A 17,754-nucleotide genomic window follows, 5' to 3' on the forward strand; every position below is an offset into this window, starting at 1 on the left:
AGAGCAGAAACTTCCCTGACTCATTTCTGTATCCCTGTATCCACACCCAACCGATGCCTAATGAACAATAGAGGTGCTCGGTAAATGTGATGGAGAATGAATACATGAACGAATGGATTTTCTCACAAGGAAAAGCGTATGAAAGGGGTTGAAGAAGTAGGTTAACCAAACATGACCATGGCGAAGCTTGGCAATGGTAGCTTGAAGCTGGGTGGTTCCTTGGGAGACATTAGACTGAGCTCAAAAGAAAGCAGGCTGACCATAAATTTGACTTAAATTTTATCTTCAGGCCTGCCATCTTCTTAGTTTAGTTGTATTATACCACGATTCTTTCTTTCCCTGTGATATCTACCCTATAGCTCTTAGGTATTGTAGGGACTCGGGGCTATAGACCAAACAGGAAGCCTAGAGCAAGGGGATGTGGTCAGGAAGCAAGGCAAAGGACCGTGAAAATATTCAGCAGTCATTCGCTCCTTTCGCAAGCATTCATTGAGCATCTGCCATGGGCAGGCCCTCTGGGAATACGGCAGGCAATAGTACAGATCCTTCTCCGCGGGTTACAAGCCCGCAGCACGCGCACGCGCACGCACAGGTGTCTCCCCTACCTCCTCCACCGCGCCCCTCCCCCGGCCCTGTGGAACTGGAGTCACCCACGCTCTGCATCAGCCTCACAGCTGGAAGGGAACTCGGTGTCCTCAAGTCCGATGGCAGCCTTACCCAGCAAGGCACCTGGGCCCCACCGGCGACTGGGGCTACCATGGAACGTGGGGCTCCGGACATGTTTCCACCCATCTCCTTCCTAATGGCTCCCTGCTTATATATGAAAAACCTTATCCTAAGGCGTTGGGGGAGGGGAAGACAACCCCCATGACTCTATAGGTAAAAATCCAGGCGACAGGGACCCCACCGAGGCCGTGGCCTCCAGCGCCGCCCCACCTGTTGTTTTCTTGGCCTGTTGCTACTCTGGGCAGACAGAACATTTTCACTTCTGGTCCCCAGATGTGAGAATTCACCAGGCCACTGGCTTCCTGTTTTCTACCAGATCTGCTTAAATCTCACTGCTTCTAGACAGCTTTTGATCACTAAGCAGTTTTTTAAATACAGTAATGATACGCCTCTGTGCTCCCACTTTGAGGTTCTTAGACCCCTGGGTGGAGAGAGGGCACCACAGACACCGGCGTGAGGCAAGATTACCGCAGGGGGGCACAGCCCCCTCCTCACCGCCCAGCCTCTTCCCAGGTCTGACCATTCCCTAAGGTAGCCTTTAAACAGAAAGTCACCGTCTCTTGTGCTTGCTCTGTGTCCAGATCTGTATCTGGTGATGGCCGCAGGGTTGCACCTGATTGAGGATGGGCAGAGAAAATCAAAAGCCTTGGTTTTCACAGCAACCAAGACTGGACCAGGGATAAAGCAAAGCCCAAGGTTCCCTGAAGAGACTGAGAAAGAGTCAACATAATTTCCTGAGACATTCCTGGCTATGGCCAGAGCCAAATACACTACTGTAGAGAACTGAGAAAAGGCAGAAGACCTGAATTTTGCCTGAAGAAAGTACCCATCAAACAGGAGGGAGCATGGTTAATCTCAAGAGAGACTGGATGCCCCCACAGTGCCTAGCAGTTCCTGGCATATTATAGAAGCTGCACGAATGAATGAATGAATGAATGAATACAAGGGAATAATCAATAAATTCAGCTATGGGAGTCAGAGAGTATTTATAATTAAAAGTGAGAAGACAACAGGGCACCTGAGTGGTTCAGTCAGGCGTCTGCCTTCGGCTCAGGTCATGATCCCAGAGTCCTGGGATCGAGCCCCACATTGGGTGGGTCCTTGCTCAGTGGGGACCCTGCTTCTCCCTCTCTCTCTGCCCTGCCCCTCCCCCTGCTTGTGCTCTCTCTCCCTCTCTCTCTCTCAAATAAACCAATAAAATCTTAAAAAAAAAAAAAGTGAGAAGACAAGATCCATCAGTCTTAAGGAAGTCTCCCTGGGGAAGTGAAAATTGAGCTGGCATAAAGAAGGGGCAGAATTTGACGATTTGGAGGCTAAGGGAGGTATTAAAAAAAAATAAAAGAATAGTAAATGGACCAGCAAGAAGCTCAAAGCTGAGGACAGGGCTGTTCTCACCACACCAGGGGACCTGGAAAAGAGATTTGAGGCCAGCGGGAGGGGCCTGCTTCCTTGAGGGCCAGGGAGCTCAGGGAAGCTATGAACTTGGACAGAGGCTGTAAGTGGCTGACAAACCATTACAAAGAAAATACATTCTTGCCTGGCCTTCAGCAAATCATTTCACTGGACCCTGGTCCTCTGTGCCTTCACTGTGAGGATGAAGAGAGACTGCATACGGAGCCCTTGCCCTGCACTCTCATATGTGCTCAGCAAACGTGAGTTTGCTGGTAAAGAAGGGTTTGGTTGGGAATGGTCCAGTCTTAGATGCTGGTTAGATTTATCTAAAGTCAAAGAAAGGCTGAGGAATATTTCAGATCCTAGACCATCAGAGTCTAAAGGAACTGCAGCGGTCACCTGTCACCTCCTAAGTCAGAAAGTTATCACTATACTTTGTACTTGTATCTTTTGTTTAGTGAACACCTACTATGTTCCAGGTCCTCTGTTAGACACTGAGAATACAGAGATTAAAAAAAAAAGTACAGGGGCGCCTGGGTGGCTCAGTCGGTTAAGCGTCTGCCTTCAGCTCGGGTCATGATCTCAGGGTCCTGGAATCCAGCCCTTTGTTGGGCTCCCTGTTCAGCAGGGAGTCTGCTTCTTCCTCTGCCCCTCACCCTGCTTGTGTTTCTCTCTCTCTCTCTCAAATAAATAAAATCTTTAAAAAAAAAATACAAACAAACAGAGAAGATCCTTTTTCTCCTTCAGGTAAAAGAGAGGAGCCTTGGAGAAGTAGTCCGATCCCTCGGGCTACAATATATGCCCATGCTGGTGAATGACTAGCCCACGGCCACACAGCACGGCAGGGCAGGTCAGGACCAGGCCGTACTCTCCAGTGTTCCATCCTCATCCCACTAAGCCTGCGGTCAGGCTGCGTCCGTGAGGCCTCACACCCTCTCGGGCTCCAGGGCAGTCAGTGGCTGTGCAGCCTTAGGCAAAGCATGCTACCTCTCTGAGCTTCCCTCTCGCCAGACGCAATATGCAGCCAGTTAACGACGCCCCACGTCACAAGGTTGCCCCAAGGTTCAAGCCACAGTAACGTGCATGAAAATAACGTGTTCTCTGCAGACTGTGCGTTGTGCAAGCTGTGCCTCTCCGTCTCAGGTCACCAGGGCGTCTTCCTCCAGGACAAGGCGGCCTTCCAGAGCCACAGTGGGTGTTTCTACTGCACTCAGCAGGCGTCTACTGAGCACCTCCTACATGCTCTATGTTTAGCGGTTACTGAGGACCTACGGGACATACCCTGACCACAAAGGGCTCACGGGGGGGGGGGGGGGGGGGAGGGGGATGTGCAGCACAAACGGGAGAACCATGGCCATTTGCCATCAGGCTCAAATGGGTGGCAGCGGGTCTGGAGTCCTGAGGAAAGCACAGGGAAGAGGACACTGGAGCCAACCACGGAGACTAGCTGTGGCTCAGACGGGTCAGCGGGGAGGGCAAAGGCATTCCAGGAAGCCCCGGCAAAGACACTAAAGAGGAACAGGGTGGCAGAGGGACTGGGAGTGGCCAGCCCAGAGAAGTGCTGGCTCTCTTTCCTCCCCAAGAGCCAGGGGGAAAGAAGAACAGCTCAGAGGGGAGGGAGGTTCCAGGAGAAGCGCTGGCATGGCCGTGGGTCTCAGCGCGCAGCCCAACCAGACCTGCGGCCAGATCTCCAGGCACCTGCTCCCTAATCATCTCCTAACAAGCTGGAAGCTGCCACTTTAGGGCTCTCAATGAAAACCTGTTGCATCCTCGGGGGAGGTCTGGGGTGAAGGGCAACGCTGCGTTAGCCAGCAGGACCGAGTGCGGAAGTCAGGAAAACAAGAAAGAGGCACAAGGAACACGTCAGAGGACCCTAAAAGAGGAAGTAGCCCAGTCTCGGTTCCGCTCCCGAGGATGGGAAATACCCTCCGTTCTCCCAGCCCTCAGCAGCTGTCCCTGTGTCCCTACCTGAAGCCACCAAACCTGAGGAGGGACCACCTGGGCCCCGGGCCCCATCCTTTCAAGTCTCCCCAAGGTCTCGGAGTCCTGAGCAGATTCAGGGACCTGGGACAGCCTCCTATGGACTGCAGCCCCAGGATCCACACTGGGCGGGGTATCGTTTAGAGTTTCGCTGAAGCTAGACACCCCATGGGTTAAGGAATGGGGCCCAGCCCTCAGCACTGAAATCCAAAGAAGGATGTCAAAGTCAGCCCATCCCCCCTCCTCGCTGCTCTCCCAATAAAGCCTTCAAGAAAGGGAGAGATCCGAGCTACCGGGGGCTCTGCCCCACCCTCACCAACTCAGGGATAGAAACATTGGGGCCCAGATGAAGACCTCCAAATTTAGAGATTTGGTTTATTAAGTCAGAGCTTGGCTCCGCTGGAAGAATGGCCCCCCAGTTCCTGGCAGGAAGTGAGGGGGTAGAGGCTGGTAAGGCTCACTCAGCTCCTCTCCTCTCCTCTCCCTTCCTTCCTTCCTTTGTAATTGGCTAGAACCCAAAGCAAGAAAGAAACTAGGCCCCAGGGAAGCAAGGATAGGAAGACAAATAATATGACTTCTCTCCTCCTTGCCTCTCACTGTCCTGGGCTCCTGAGTCTTACTGGCCTAGGTGCTGGGACACGCAGTTCTAACTGCGGGTTTTCAGCAGTGGCTGGGCCCCCATCAGGCCCTCCTCCATCCACAGCTGCCCGGGAACACAGGCTTGCTGGCTGGCACAACTCTGCATTAAGGGCCTACTAAGACAACATCTGGGTGTGGACGCCACCTCTGGTCCATCAGGGCAGACCAGAGGAAAGAGTGATGACTCACAAGGCAAATAGTCCTGCAGTCCCCCAACCTACATTTGGTTCATGATTTCCCTTGCGCATTAGCTAGTTGTTTGGTTTTTTTTTTAGCCTCGCCTGGGTCCCTCCCCGATTCCCACCATTTCTGGTCTGCCCTCCTCACCACAGGGCAAGCCTGGCACAGGAAATGCAGAACACAGGAAGACTGAGCTCTCTGCCCCCAGCCCCTACCCACCCATCCCAGAAGCCTAGAAAATAAGATCCGTGTTTCTAGGCTGTTTTAAGCACTGACCTCCAAATGGTTTGGGAGGCATGGAGGCTGATCTACAGCAGGGAAAACAGAGCCAGGTGGTAAACGGGTGTGGGGAGGTTGAAAGAACCAGAAAGAAGCACAGAGTAGGGCAGGGCAGAGCAAAGGTCAAGCTCAGTCTTCAGCTCTCAGGGGAAGTTGGCTTCTGGTAGGAAGGTTAAAAACAGCATCTGGAATCACCTCTACTCCCACCTGACTTCGCCTATTGAAAATATGACTGGTTTTCCGGCCCCTGGAGTCCGCCCTTCAAGGCGAAGTGTCTGGGGACGCCCCATGGAGAGCTCCCCTGTGGGTCTGCAGGCCTTGCCCACACTGGGCTGAGCTGGGAGGCCCTTGCTCTCCAAGACACCCGGAACCCCTCCACAGGTTCAGGGGCCCCCTGGGAACCAGTCTCTACTCCTGGGCAATGCTTTTTTGTTTGTAGGAGAAAGCCACTGCTACTCTACCAGACTCTGTCCAGAGCCCAGACCCCTCCTGGGGGTTCTCCCGCTGCAGGCCTGTGGTGCACCCAGTGTGATTTCTCCTCGTCCACAACAAGGGACCAGGCCTTGCCCTGAAGACCCCGGAGGGTGAAAGCAGCCCAGGGAGCCTGGGAGGGGCAGGTGCTGCACCAGGAGCCTCCTCCTGCAGAAAAAGCAAAAGGAGAACAGCAAAGAGATGAGACCTGAAAAGGATTCCTCTAAACCACTGCATCTGGCAAGGCTTCTCCCAGGCCAGAGGAGAAGCTCAGAGAGAAACTGGGGGTCCATGAGGGATTGCTGGAGGGAGAAAGTGGATGGGGAAAAGCAACTGCCATGGGGAGGGGGGTAGGCTTGAAGGCAGGGGGAAGGAAAGTGTGACCCAAGGGTCAGCTGGCCACAAAGCAGGGATGGCTCCTGGGCCTTCAGTGCAGAAGTGACACTCTGGAGTGATGCTTCTTGGACAGACTGGCCATCTAGAACCTTCAACTCAGAGCAAAGGGTTGAGATAGAAAGCTCGACTCTAGAAGCTGCTACCTGACTAGAAATAGAACGTCCCCAGGAAAGAAAGGCAGAACGTGGATTGGGTGCCCAGGTGGAAAGGAGCAGCCAGCAGGTGGTGAGGAGAGCATGACCCTCGGCCTTGGCGCCTGAGATCATCTCCCACGGACCCACCCCCAGCAGGAAGGGGAGTTTGAACCGAATCATCTCTTGGGTTCCGAAGAGTCCTTGGTGCTAGGCTTGGGTGCCCGCGCCCTCCGAGGACCTTACTAGGACATCAGATTTACTCAGGAGCTCACCACATTTCCACTCACCTCTCCGGGGCTCCAAAGCCTGACACTCCCCCATCAGACTAGCTTGTCGGAGAACTTCCTATAGCCGCCATTGGAACTGCTGACATGGCCACTGATGGTGAAGGGTGGACCCACCTCCAGCTCCTTCAGGTTCCTGAGAAAGATGATCCAATCATCTGGGTGGCTGAGAACCTGGGAGCCCAACTCCCTAGACCAGAGCATGGGAAGAACTTCTGGCCATGACGCCTCAACTGCCTCATCTTCCAGAACAGGAGCTGGCCCATGTCTCGGAGCCAGACGAAGAGCGGACCTGCCCTAGGGCAGCGAGTGGACAAGACGGCTTACCGCAGGAGCACTTCCTGACCCCGACTCCGTAAATCCCTGGTGGTTTCCATTTGCTCCTCTCTTTTGACACCACATTGTGCCCGAGATTATGTTATTTGTAGTCAGGCCCATGTCCACCAGGGACAGTGAAATGCTTAAAGACAGAGACTATGCTCATCGTACCTCCTAGAAACTAATACCACAACACCTGCAACAATAGATCTTTCCTGAATAAATGATGAGTAGATGACAAATGAATGGTTGGTCCCTGCCTGGGGGCAAATGATAAGAGGATCGCCATCAGCAGAGTCTCACATAATCCTGTCCGTGTTCAAGTTTTTATTCATGGTAATTTCTAAATAGACCCCGGCTCCTTCCTTTTCTCTTGTTTGCTTAGGGGCATGGAGAGGAGACAAGGAAGAGGAACAGTGTGTTTGGGCTCCATACCTAACCACACCCAGATCTGCTCTGAATCTACTCACCGGATCTGGTACAAGTTGAAGACAAAATTAGGCCCTAAAAAGACAATCAGAAAAGAGAGGATTAGTACCTCCAGGGAAGACCTGCCCATCACGCTTCTAGGAACATCTGGTGCTCCCTCACCCCATCTGGGAGGAGCAGGGAGGCTGGGCTGGACCTCAGGATGCTGTCGGAGGGCCCCAAGTTCCTGCACTGTCTGCAGTCTGCCCCACGCCCAGGGGTGTACCCCATCTTCCCAGATAGAACCACCAGCTTTTGGGGGGCAACTCCTGCAGCTAGGCATCCCCCCTTGAAGGGTACTGATTACCCTGGGAAAGAGGCAGTCCTAGCTCAGAGCCCAACAGCAGCAGACCTGGGCTTGAATCCCTCTACACCACTCTCTAGCCCTGGGACTTCAGCCTTCCAGTTTCATCTATAAAAAACAGAAACGAAGAATTCCAACCTTACATGGAATTTTGAAGAAAATCCTATTAGGCAAAAGTCCACTGGCACATCGTAGGTGCTCAGCAAACCTTCGTGGAAGCTGTGGAAGCTAACTGCAGGTCTGAGACATGCTCTCCGCTCCAGGGATGCCAGCATGCCCGCCCAGCTCCCCCGGGGCCCGTGGGAAGTGCAGATATGGCTCGGAGCTGGGAGACTCCCAGGGAAGCAGAAGCTGAACCCACAGGCAGGGGGAGAGATGCACAAGGAGCCAGAGTGGGGGACCTCAGTCTAGCCTGGCGCCCCTGGCCTCGAGGCCCACACAGACCTTGGGGATGGACGCTGGTGGGCTCTCAGGAAAGAGAGAGACAGCCTCCGGCTGGGTAGGAGGAGCCCTCACTCCCTCAGTGAAGGCCCAGTACCCCACCCCCACCCATTCGAGGGCTCTGTCACCCCCACTCAAGTCTTCAACCACTGCAGCCGCCACAGGAAGTGTTTCTGCATGATGCCATGCTGAAGAGTGTGCAGCCCCACCCGGCCTTGCCCACCGCTACAGGAGAGGAGGGACAGGCCAGCGCTGGGCTGCCGGGCTCCGGCGCTCACTCACCCTCCCAGCAGTACCCGCGCTGGTACCACTTGGCCAGGCTGTAGCCCAGGACGGACATGAGCAGCAGTGAGAGCCCCACGCCGAGGATCAGGCCCAGGGTGCGGATGGAGTCCTCACCTGCAGAGACACACGGCCCCCTCCATCAGCTGCCTGTGGCCCTCTCAGAGCCCTCCACCTTGTTCCGAGTCTCCCCCGCTCCCTCCTCACTGCCATCAACATGAGGGCTCCCCTAGGAATCGTGATCTGAGCTAGCTAGCGGAGCTAAGTCACACTAAGAGAGCAGCGTCTGATACCCGAGTTTTTAGAGTCAGTTTTGTTTATCCAAAGTAACAGTTCTTGACCACAGATATAGTATGGAAATGGGAGGGCCTCCTGAAGCCACAGGCCTTCTGCTTATTGGAAAGGGCACTGCAGTTTGGGGGAAGAGCCCAGGAGGTCTCGCCTCAGCCTCGCTCGGTGGTCAAGAAGAGCAGCCTGGAGGCCCCAAGAGCAGAGACCAGAAGATCCTCAGTATCCTCCCCACAAAGCCCCTGGACCGCATGGCAAGGTGTTTACTTTCAAACTCTGCTGCTTATGCTTATTGTTTCTTCCTTTTTGTGGTATGAGCTCTTAGCTAAATTTATATTTTATTTGTAAAGTCAAACCAAGGGAGAAAGGGAAGAAGGAGGGACGGTGGGGGGTAGGGAAGGGGGGAAGGGATGAGGGAAGTAAAGGAGGGAGGAGAGGGCAGGAGGGAGTTGGGAGAGAGGGGAGAAGGAAGGGGGAGGGAAGAGAGGGGAGGAGGGAGTTGGGAGAGAGGGGAGAAGGAAGGGGGAGGGAGGAGAGGGGAGGAGGGAGTTGGGAGGGAGGGGAGAAGGAAGGGGGAGGGAAGATGGAGGAAGGAGGGAAAAGGGAGGGAGGAGGGGGGCAAGGAGAGAGGAGGGAGGGAGATTGGACTCCTCCAAGGAGATGAGATGGGCCTAAAGTAGAAGCAGAGAGGGAAGCCAGCTTTGCAGAAAGAGGCTGACAATGGGGGCACAGAGAGAGGCCCACCTGGTGGGCCAGGGAAAGAAGAGGAAGGCCAGCTCCACTCCTGCTGGATGAGCACCAGGTATATGGAAGAATTAACTGATCCCATGTCCATGGCCCTGGGTCCTGAGGCTCTGGGGGTGTTGCCAGGGGGCCAGGAGGTGTAGTGCACAGCAGGCTTGCTTCCAAAGCCCAGGTCCATCATTTGCAAAATGTGGGACCTGAGCAACCCCCTCTCCCCCACTAGACTTCAGTTTGCGTTTATGGAAAATAAGCATGATGATAAATACACATAGAGTTGCTGTGTTGATTAATGGAGGCGCACTACAGAGAGCAGCCAGAAGACCCAGCATACACTAAGTGCACAAACAATGTGAACTACAACATAGTTGTGGTCATTATCAGCATCACATGATGTGATTGTCTTGGTAAAATATTTCACAATCTCCCCTGCCCAAGCCTTTCCCTCCCCCATGCCCCTTGGCCCTTCTTCCCCCTGAAGCATCCCAGCAAAGAGAACGTGAGGGCCAAAGGCAGAAAGAAAGGGTCTGTCCTCCTAGTTTTCTATTTCAAAAGCCCAGGCCCTTAGCAAAATAGAAAGGATTCACAACTTAGATAAGAGATGAGCCAAAGCAAGACTGCCCTCCGCGTCATACCAGGACAAAGATCTCCAGCCTGGGGGAGGAAAGGGAAAAAGCAAGAATAAGAGAAGCAGGGGAAAAAAACACTGGAAAACATTGAAAAGATGTCAGCGGGTCCCAGAGAGAAAGTCCTTGTTCCCTGATCCGAAGCTGAGCCCTGGGGAGGCAACAGAACTTCCAGGCAGAACTGTAGGATCTGAGAGCCGGATGGAGCCCCAGGAAGACAAGAGCCCAGGAATGATAGTTGCATGGAGCACCTTGGCGGATAGAGCCTCAGACAGCCTTGGAGAGCTGCTGTGCCCTCTCGTGGCATGGGAGCAACCAAATGATTTCTATCCCCAAGAGAAGCAGGGAAGTCACAGAGAGACCCTCTAGACCAGACAGAGTCACACAGCTGAGATCTCGGGACACCTCCACAGCCCCCTGCCTGGCTGAGGCTCAAAGCCCAGTCCAGATGACAGCCACTGCCATGGGTGCTCACGTGAGCACATGGCATCAGGGACTATGCACCCCTCTCCTGCTCCTTACATCCCCAAGAAATGGGGAGCACAGGGATCCCCAAAGCCACTAATGGCATCTTCTCTGTGCCAGGCACTTGTTTGAGACACTTGTCTTATAGCAATAAATAAAATATGTTCTCATGGAAATTATATTTCAGTGGAGAGAGACAGACAGTAAAGACTAAGGAAAGAAAAAGAAAGAAAGAAAGAAAGAGAGAGAGAGAGAGAGAGAGAAAGAAAGAAAGAGAAAGAAAGAAAGAAAGAAAGAGAGAGAAAAAGAGAAAGAAACAAAGAAAGAGAAAAGAGAAAGAAAGAAAAGAGAAAACAGAGAAAGAAAGAAAAGAGAGAAAGAAAAGAAAGAAGAAAAGCTCTGTGGGGACGAGAGCACAGTTTTAAATAAAGCAGTCAGGGATGGGCTCTCGAAGAAGGTGACAGTTGGGGAGAAGGCCCCACCGGAGCTGAGGAAACGCCATGCAGGTGGGCTGACTACAGTAGAAACGTGCTGGGCAGAGTGGGTGGCGGGCACAGTGGAGGCAGGAGCATGCCCAGCGTGTTTCAGGAGCATCACAGACCCCCAAGTGACCGGCAGGGACAGAAGAGATGAGGGACAGTAGCAGGAGACGGATACTACAGTACCTCAAAGGCAATAAAGGGAGTTTGGGTTTTCCTCTGGGCAAGATGGAGAGTCACGAGAGGATTCTGAGCAGAGAAATGACATGATGATGCCATGTATTAAGAGGACACTCCGATGGCTACTGTGTTAAGAACAGATGTGGCAGGAGGGTGATGATGAGAAGGGAAACCAGTCAGAAGCTGGTGAAGCTCCAAGCAAGAGACAGTCACTGAGGAAAACAGTGCAAGGAACGGAGAGGCCAAAGTCCAAGAGACCATCTGTGTGGGTCACAGAGAGCGTGACAAGAACCCAAGAGCTCAAGTCTTCACCAACGAGGGGGGTGACCCAGGAGTGGTGGACAGATGATTCAACAAGGCATGGGAGGAGCATTCATGGTGTTTGTGGAAGCTGAGGTTTTGAAGGGTTTCATCAAAGAAAAGTACCAGGAGGAAAGCACCAATAGGGAAATCACAGGCCTTCCGGAGATCCAGCTGATGAGGGAAAGAGGTGTACCAGCTGTGTTGGCTACCATTTTGTCCCCACCCCCAAAATGCAGCCTTCTGGCTTAGGTGGCTTTCAGACACATGAATTACTCTATTTCACCTCTTTATCTTCCTAGGATGCTCTTTAACTAATATTCTTTTTCTTAAAGAAGATTTTATTTGTTTTTTTAAAGATTTTATTTCCTTGGGAAAGAGAGAGAGAGAGAGAGAGAGAACAAGCGGGGGAGGGGCAGAGGCAGAGGGAGCAGACCGCCCGCTGAGCCCTGATTAGGGCTCGATCCCAGGACCCTGAGATCATGACCAGAGCTGAAGGCAGACGCTTAACCGACTAAGCCACCCAGGCGCCCCAAGATTTTATTTATTTGAGAAAGAGAGAGAGAGAGACGGAGAGCAGGGGGAGGGGCAGAGGGAGAGGGAGAGAATCTCTAGCAAACTCAGCGCTTAGTGGGGAGCCCAACATGGGGCTTGATCCCACAACCCCAAGATTATGACCTCAGCCAAAACTAAGAGTCAGAGACACTTAACCACTCAACCGACTGAGCCACCCAGGTGCCCCATCTTTAACTAATATTTTCTTTACTTAATTCTCCCTTTTGTATACCTTTCCATTCTTCTTATATTTCATGCACACAAGAAGTACACAGAATAACATGATAAACATCCATGTGCCTACCATTAAGCTTCAAAGAATTCAAAAATTCCACCATTACTGCTTATTAACTTCAGAGTAGCCTTCTCCTACCTCTCCAAGTAAGTCCTCTCAAATTTAATGTTTAGCTTCCCTAGGCCTGTTTTTTATACTATTTCATTTTTTCCCATTATGTGTGTGTGTGTTTATATATGTAATTGTTTTGCTTATTTTCAAACTTTATAAAAATGATGGTAGGATTACTTCCATTTCTGTCCATGGCAGAATAATAACAGACCCGATTTACTCTCCCCCATTAAACATCTAGAAAACCAGACAGAACAGGCAAAATAATGGAGAAAGGTCTGCAAGATGATGATTCTCGAGAAGCAGAAATGAAACACGGGGCGTGCTGTGACTGCCCAGCTTACTGCCTGGGGTGGGTTCCCAAATCCCAAGTACAGGGAGGTGGGACCCAAAGAGAGTCCAGCTGTCCAGGTTGAGGAGAAAGATCTGGCACCTGGGAGATCAACACAGCTCAAATTTATGGGACAAGAACACCGGAGGGGAAGGCTGCACAGAGAGATTTCCAGAAATCTGCAGAAGAGTCCCCTGATGTCTCTGGTTGTGGTTTGTCCTTTAAATTTGCTTATGGCATCTTTTTTGAGCAAAATTTAAATGTGTACTCTAGTTAAATTCATCTATAGTTGTGATTTTAAAACTCTTATTTAAGAAATCCATCCTGAGGCGCCTGGGTGGCTCAGTCAGTTAAGTGTCTGACTCTTGATTTCAGCTCAGGTCATGATCTCAGGGTCATGAGATCCAGTCCCACATTGGGCTCCATGCTGGGTGTGGAGCCTGCTTGGCATTCTCCCTCTCCCTCTGCCTCCTCCCCTCCCCCAAAAAAATCCAGGGGCACCTGGGTGGCTCAGTCGTTAAGCATCTGCCTTCGGCTCAGGTCATGATCCCAGGGTCCTGGGATCGAGCCCCACACTGGGCTCCCTGCTCAGCGGGAAGCCTGCTTCTCCCTCTCCCACTCCCCCTGCTTGTGTTCCCTCTCTCGCTGTCTCTCTCTCTGTCAAATAAATAAATAAAATCTTGAAAAAAAAAATCCATCCCTACCCCAAGATATACCCCTTAGTTTTCTTCTGAAGTTTTAAAGTTCTGTTTTTCACAGTTAGAATACTCATCTACCTAGAATTCACTTTTTGGATGTGTTCTAAGGTAAGGATCTAATTTTTATATGGAAAGTTATTTTTCCATACTTTGCCCCTAATGATTTTCATTGTTGTCACTTTCACGTAACAAGTTTTCCATATATGTTTGTTTCTTTTCTTGGGCTCTGTATTGTCTTCTGTTGGTCTGAATGTTCATCACTATAACACTCCTACCTTATCTTAATTACTATAGTTTCATAATAAAAATTGAATCTTGATCACCGGTAAAATAAATACTCCTCCTAATTCTCCCTCAAAAACATGTAAGTTATTATGGATACTTTGCCTTTCCCTGTGAATTTTATTTATTTTTTTTTAAAGGTTTTATTTATTTATCTGACAGAGAGATCAAGAGAGCACAAGCTGGGGGAACAGTAGAGGGAGAGGGAGAGTAGGCTCCCCGCCAAGCAGGGAGCCCGATGCGGGGCTCGATCCCAGGACCCCGGGATCATGACCTGAGCTGAAAGCAGACGCTTAATGACTGAGCCACCCAGGTGCCCCTCCCTGTGAATTTTAGAATCAGCTTTTCAAGATTACTGAAGTCCTCTATTAGAACTTGGGGATTGGGCGCCTGGGTGGCTCAGTTGGTTGGGCGACTGCCTTCGGCTCAGGTCATGATCCTGGAGTCCCTGGATCGAGTCCCGCATCGGGCTCCCTGCTCGGCAGGGAGCCTGCTTCTCCCTCTGACCCTCCCCCATCTCATGTGCTCTCTCTGTCTCTCTCATTCTCTCTGTCTCAAATAAATAAATAAAATCTTTAAAAAAAAAAAAAAAAAAAAAGAACTTGGGGATTGCCATGGGTTTATAGGTTCATTTGGGTAAAACTGATGTGGAGTCTTCAAATTTATAAATATGGCATATATTTTCATTTATCTGTATCATCTTTATTTTTAAGATTTTATTTATTTGTCAAAGAGAGAGAGCACAAGGAAGGGGTCAGTGACCCTGAGATCATGACCTGAGCTGAAGGCAGACGCTTAACCAAATGAGCCACCCAGGCATCCCTGTATCATCCTTTATAAGCTATCATATGTTTTGCAATTTCCCCTTTAAAGGTTTTCCATACCTTCTTGCTAGGTTTATTCTTAGGATCCAAATCATAGCTCCAGAAATGAAAACCACAACGTCCAAGAGAAAAATATACTGGATGGGAGTAACAGATTAGACATTACAGAAGAATCAAAGCTGTGCACCTGAAGACACAGCAACAGCAACTTACCCAAAATAAAATACAGAGAGAAAAAAAAAAAAAATGAATGGAAAGAACACCAGCGAGGTGTGGGACAACTCCAAGCAAACTAGTATGTGTGTAATTGGAGTCCTCAAAGGAGAAAAGGACAGAAGATATATCTGAAGGGCTTTGGCCAAACATTTCCTAAACTAAAAGAATCCATCAATTATCTACTCAAATAATATCTTTCCTTCCCTATGAGGAATTCTGGCACCCATGGTTGACATCAAAACCTATTTTCCTTTTCATTACATCAAAGAAACCCTGGACTATCTGTAGGAAGACAAGGATTACATTTCCTTTCTACCAAACCTCCATAAGAATCACTATTTTCAACTAGAGTATATGTATAAGATGGAAAGTATGCCAGACAAGGACATGGTCTCTCTGGTAAGACCTTGGCCAGGGGGTGTGTTGTCTCTGTTGCTTATAAAGGGCAAAACCAAATATTTAGAATCAAACAAAGCAGATGAATATGTTGGGGTTGTATCTTCTCAGTAGAAATAAAGAAGCATAACCCTTCTCTCCTGTGAGATGCCTATGCTGAGGTGGAATGATCTTCAAGCACAGCCAGATATTTCCTCAGAAATTATTTAGGATAGCTCTATTAGAGGAATGGTTCGAGATGAACAGGGAAAACCCTAGGATCTTATATAGAGAAATAGCATTTCTTCGAACTCTGATACATTGCACTGAAATGCAGGTTTCGTGTAAGTCTCAGTAACTGTGACATTATGTTAAAGTAATAAACTGAATAAAAACTGTTTCTCCTCCACTAACTCTAAGTTTTGGGAAGGATCAATAAAACGATGTTGGTCCCAAAGATGGTGCTATAGGTGAGAATTTTCTCCAATTTTTCAAATAGTCTGTCAGATATGCAAGTCCAAAAAAATCTACCATCATTTTTTTGGTTTTGCTTTTTGGGGCTGCAATATTATTGACATTCTATATTTTCAGGGAACTAAATAAGAGCTCACAGAAGCTAAATATTTACCCAAATCTGAGGAGCTCTACATGCCAGAGCCACAGCCAGAACCCAGTTATTTCTGGTTCCAAAGTCCATATCCCTTTCATTATCCTTTATTGTTTAAAATGACTTGCTCTGCAAGGCTATTAGAAATTTTAAAAATTTTAGATTACATCTCCAAAACTATGGTAACACTTTTTGGAATAGTTTATATGAAGCTTCTTTATGTCATCCCTAATTCAATACATCCAATTCAATACACCCACTACCATACCAAACTTAGAAAAGGACTCATCCTTTCATTATCTACAGCAGGGAGGCATATATCCACAGGACCCAGAAACAGCTTCAAATCACTAAGATGTTTGTTTAAAATGATGTTATCTAAAAACGGAGCCCTGAGGCACCTGGGTGGCTCAGTCAGTTGAACATCTGACTCTTGATTTTGGCTCAGGTCATGATCTCAGAGTCTTGGGATCAAGCCCTGAGTAGGGCTCTGTGCTCAGTGGGGAGCCTGCTTGAGGATTCTCTCTCTCTCTCCCTCTCACACTCTCTTTCTCTCTCTCAAATAAATAAATCTTAAAAAAAAAAAAATTGGGAGTCATATTTTGTACCACTCATGGCTGTTACTTGATTGGGGGGAGCACTTCTCTCAACCCCCCACTATTATCGTTAAGATGCAGATTTGTGTATGGCTCCGTAGCCATATGGCTAATAAGGAGTCAGTATTACTGTGACCTTTTATGCCTACTTCTCCCTCTGACCCTCTCCCCTCTCATGCTGTTTCTCTCTCTCTCTCTCTCAAATAAATGAATGGATAAAATATTAAAAATATATATATTCCTGTGACCTTTTATTAGTCCTGATCCCATAAAGGACCACGGGGCTCTGGGAGAAGAGATGCATTCAAGACTATCCTCTACATCTCCTTTCCCAACCTGCTTTACTACTCCCCCTAGTCATGCTGATTGGCCCAAGTTCACTAGTGGGCTGGGTCAGTGAATGTCAAAAGGTCATGGCCATGGCTGTTCTATTCCACTTCCTCCTTCCATGTGTCTGGAACAGTAAGCAACCAGTCTAGCCATCATAACCCCCTCATTTATGTTCAGGCACTCTCCTTATGACAGTTCCCTGTCCTTGCAAGCCAGAGCATGGTAAGATTCAGGATTTGGATTTGGGTAAGGAGGACAGGGAAAAAATGCCCCAAGCATCTTCAGCCATGGTCATTGTTCCAGCCAAGTTTGCAAGACAGATCTGTGGGGACTTGAGACACAAAACCTTTAATATAATGTTACTTTATCTTACTTTAACATCTGTCTCCTGTTTCTTTATAAACATCTCTCCCAGAGATTTGTGTAGTCTATGGTAGGCCTTCGGTATTCCTGGATATGGCCAAAAAATCCTCAACTCCATTAAAACCCCTTTTTAAAAGCCTGTACACACTGACTTCACAAGCAAGCCTATACTTGTCCTTATATAAAGTACTGATCTAGGAAACTCAGGTTTTTAGTAAAGAAGAAAATTGGCATAAAGTGTACTTGGAAAGACAAAGAAGAAAGAGGAAAAAGTGGAAGAGGTAAAGAAGAATCTGAGAATAAAGGAGGGTGAAAGGTTAGGAGGCAGGGGAGGAAAGGGAAGAATTGAGAGAAGAAGAAATGAGTGAATATGTGGTTTGGGGTGAAATTATAATTTCCCTTTTTGAAAATAGAATCAGGATGCAGGAGAATATAGTCAGTTGTCATTATGTCAAACAAATAGCATGTCTGAACTTAGCCACCCAAATAAATGGCATAGTAACCACACATGCAAAGTGTAGCATAAGTATATAGATAAAACCAAATGCAAAGAAGGACAGAGACCCCACCTAGAACAGAACATGACTCAAAAAATAGGAGTAAACTCCTCAAAATCACTTCACTCTTTAGAAGCACTTACTAAAAGCATGCAATAAAATAAAGGACGTTTACAGGTAAAGGAAGATTAAGGAAACAAATCAAGGACCACATAATATCATTATGGAGATATTACATTCAATAGAAACAGCATAGGTATCATTAAAAATGAAATTATTGACATAGAGACAAAGCTTAAGAATAGCATGGAGGATGGGGAAGAAAAACTCAGAAATTAAAGCAATTAGCGAAAAAGCTAAT

The 17,754-nt window shown here is 49.0% G+C and overlaps 1 protein-coding gene across 1 annotated transcript in view; it reads right to left on the reverse strand.

Annotated features, from left to right (window-relative positions):
- Positions 1–5,155: 5,155 nt before the first annotated feature.
- Positions 5,156–17,754, reverse strand: part of SMIM35 (small integral membrane protein 35) — a 61,235-nt gene continuing 48,636 nt past the window's right edge. Inside the window, exons 2-5 of the mRNA XM_032427743.1 lie at positions 8,295–8,411; positions 7,270–7,303; positions 6,485–6,617; positions 5,156–5,835 (exon numbers count right to left, since the gene is read on the reverse strand). Coding sequence (XP_032283634.1) covers positions 6,518–6,617; positions 7,270–7,303; positions 8,295–8,411 — 251 coding nt within the window. The 3' untranslated portion in view covers positions 5,156–5,835; positions 6,485–6,517. The remainder of the gene's footprint in view (positions 5,836–6,484; positions 6,618–7,269; positions 7,304–8,294; positions 8,412–17,754) is intronic.

Source organism: Phoca vitulina, unplaced genomic scaffold (genome assembly GCF_004348235.1).
Source record: "Phoca vitulina isolate PV1807 unplaced genomic scaffold, GSC_HSeal_1.0 scaffold38, whole genome shotgun sequence".
Lineage (NCBI taxonomy): Eukaryota > Metazoa > Chordata > Mammalia > Carnivora > Phocidae > Phoca > Phoca vitulina.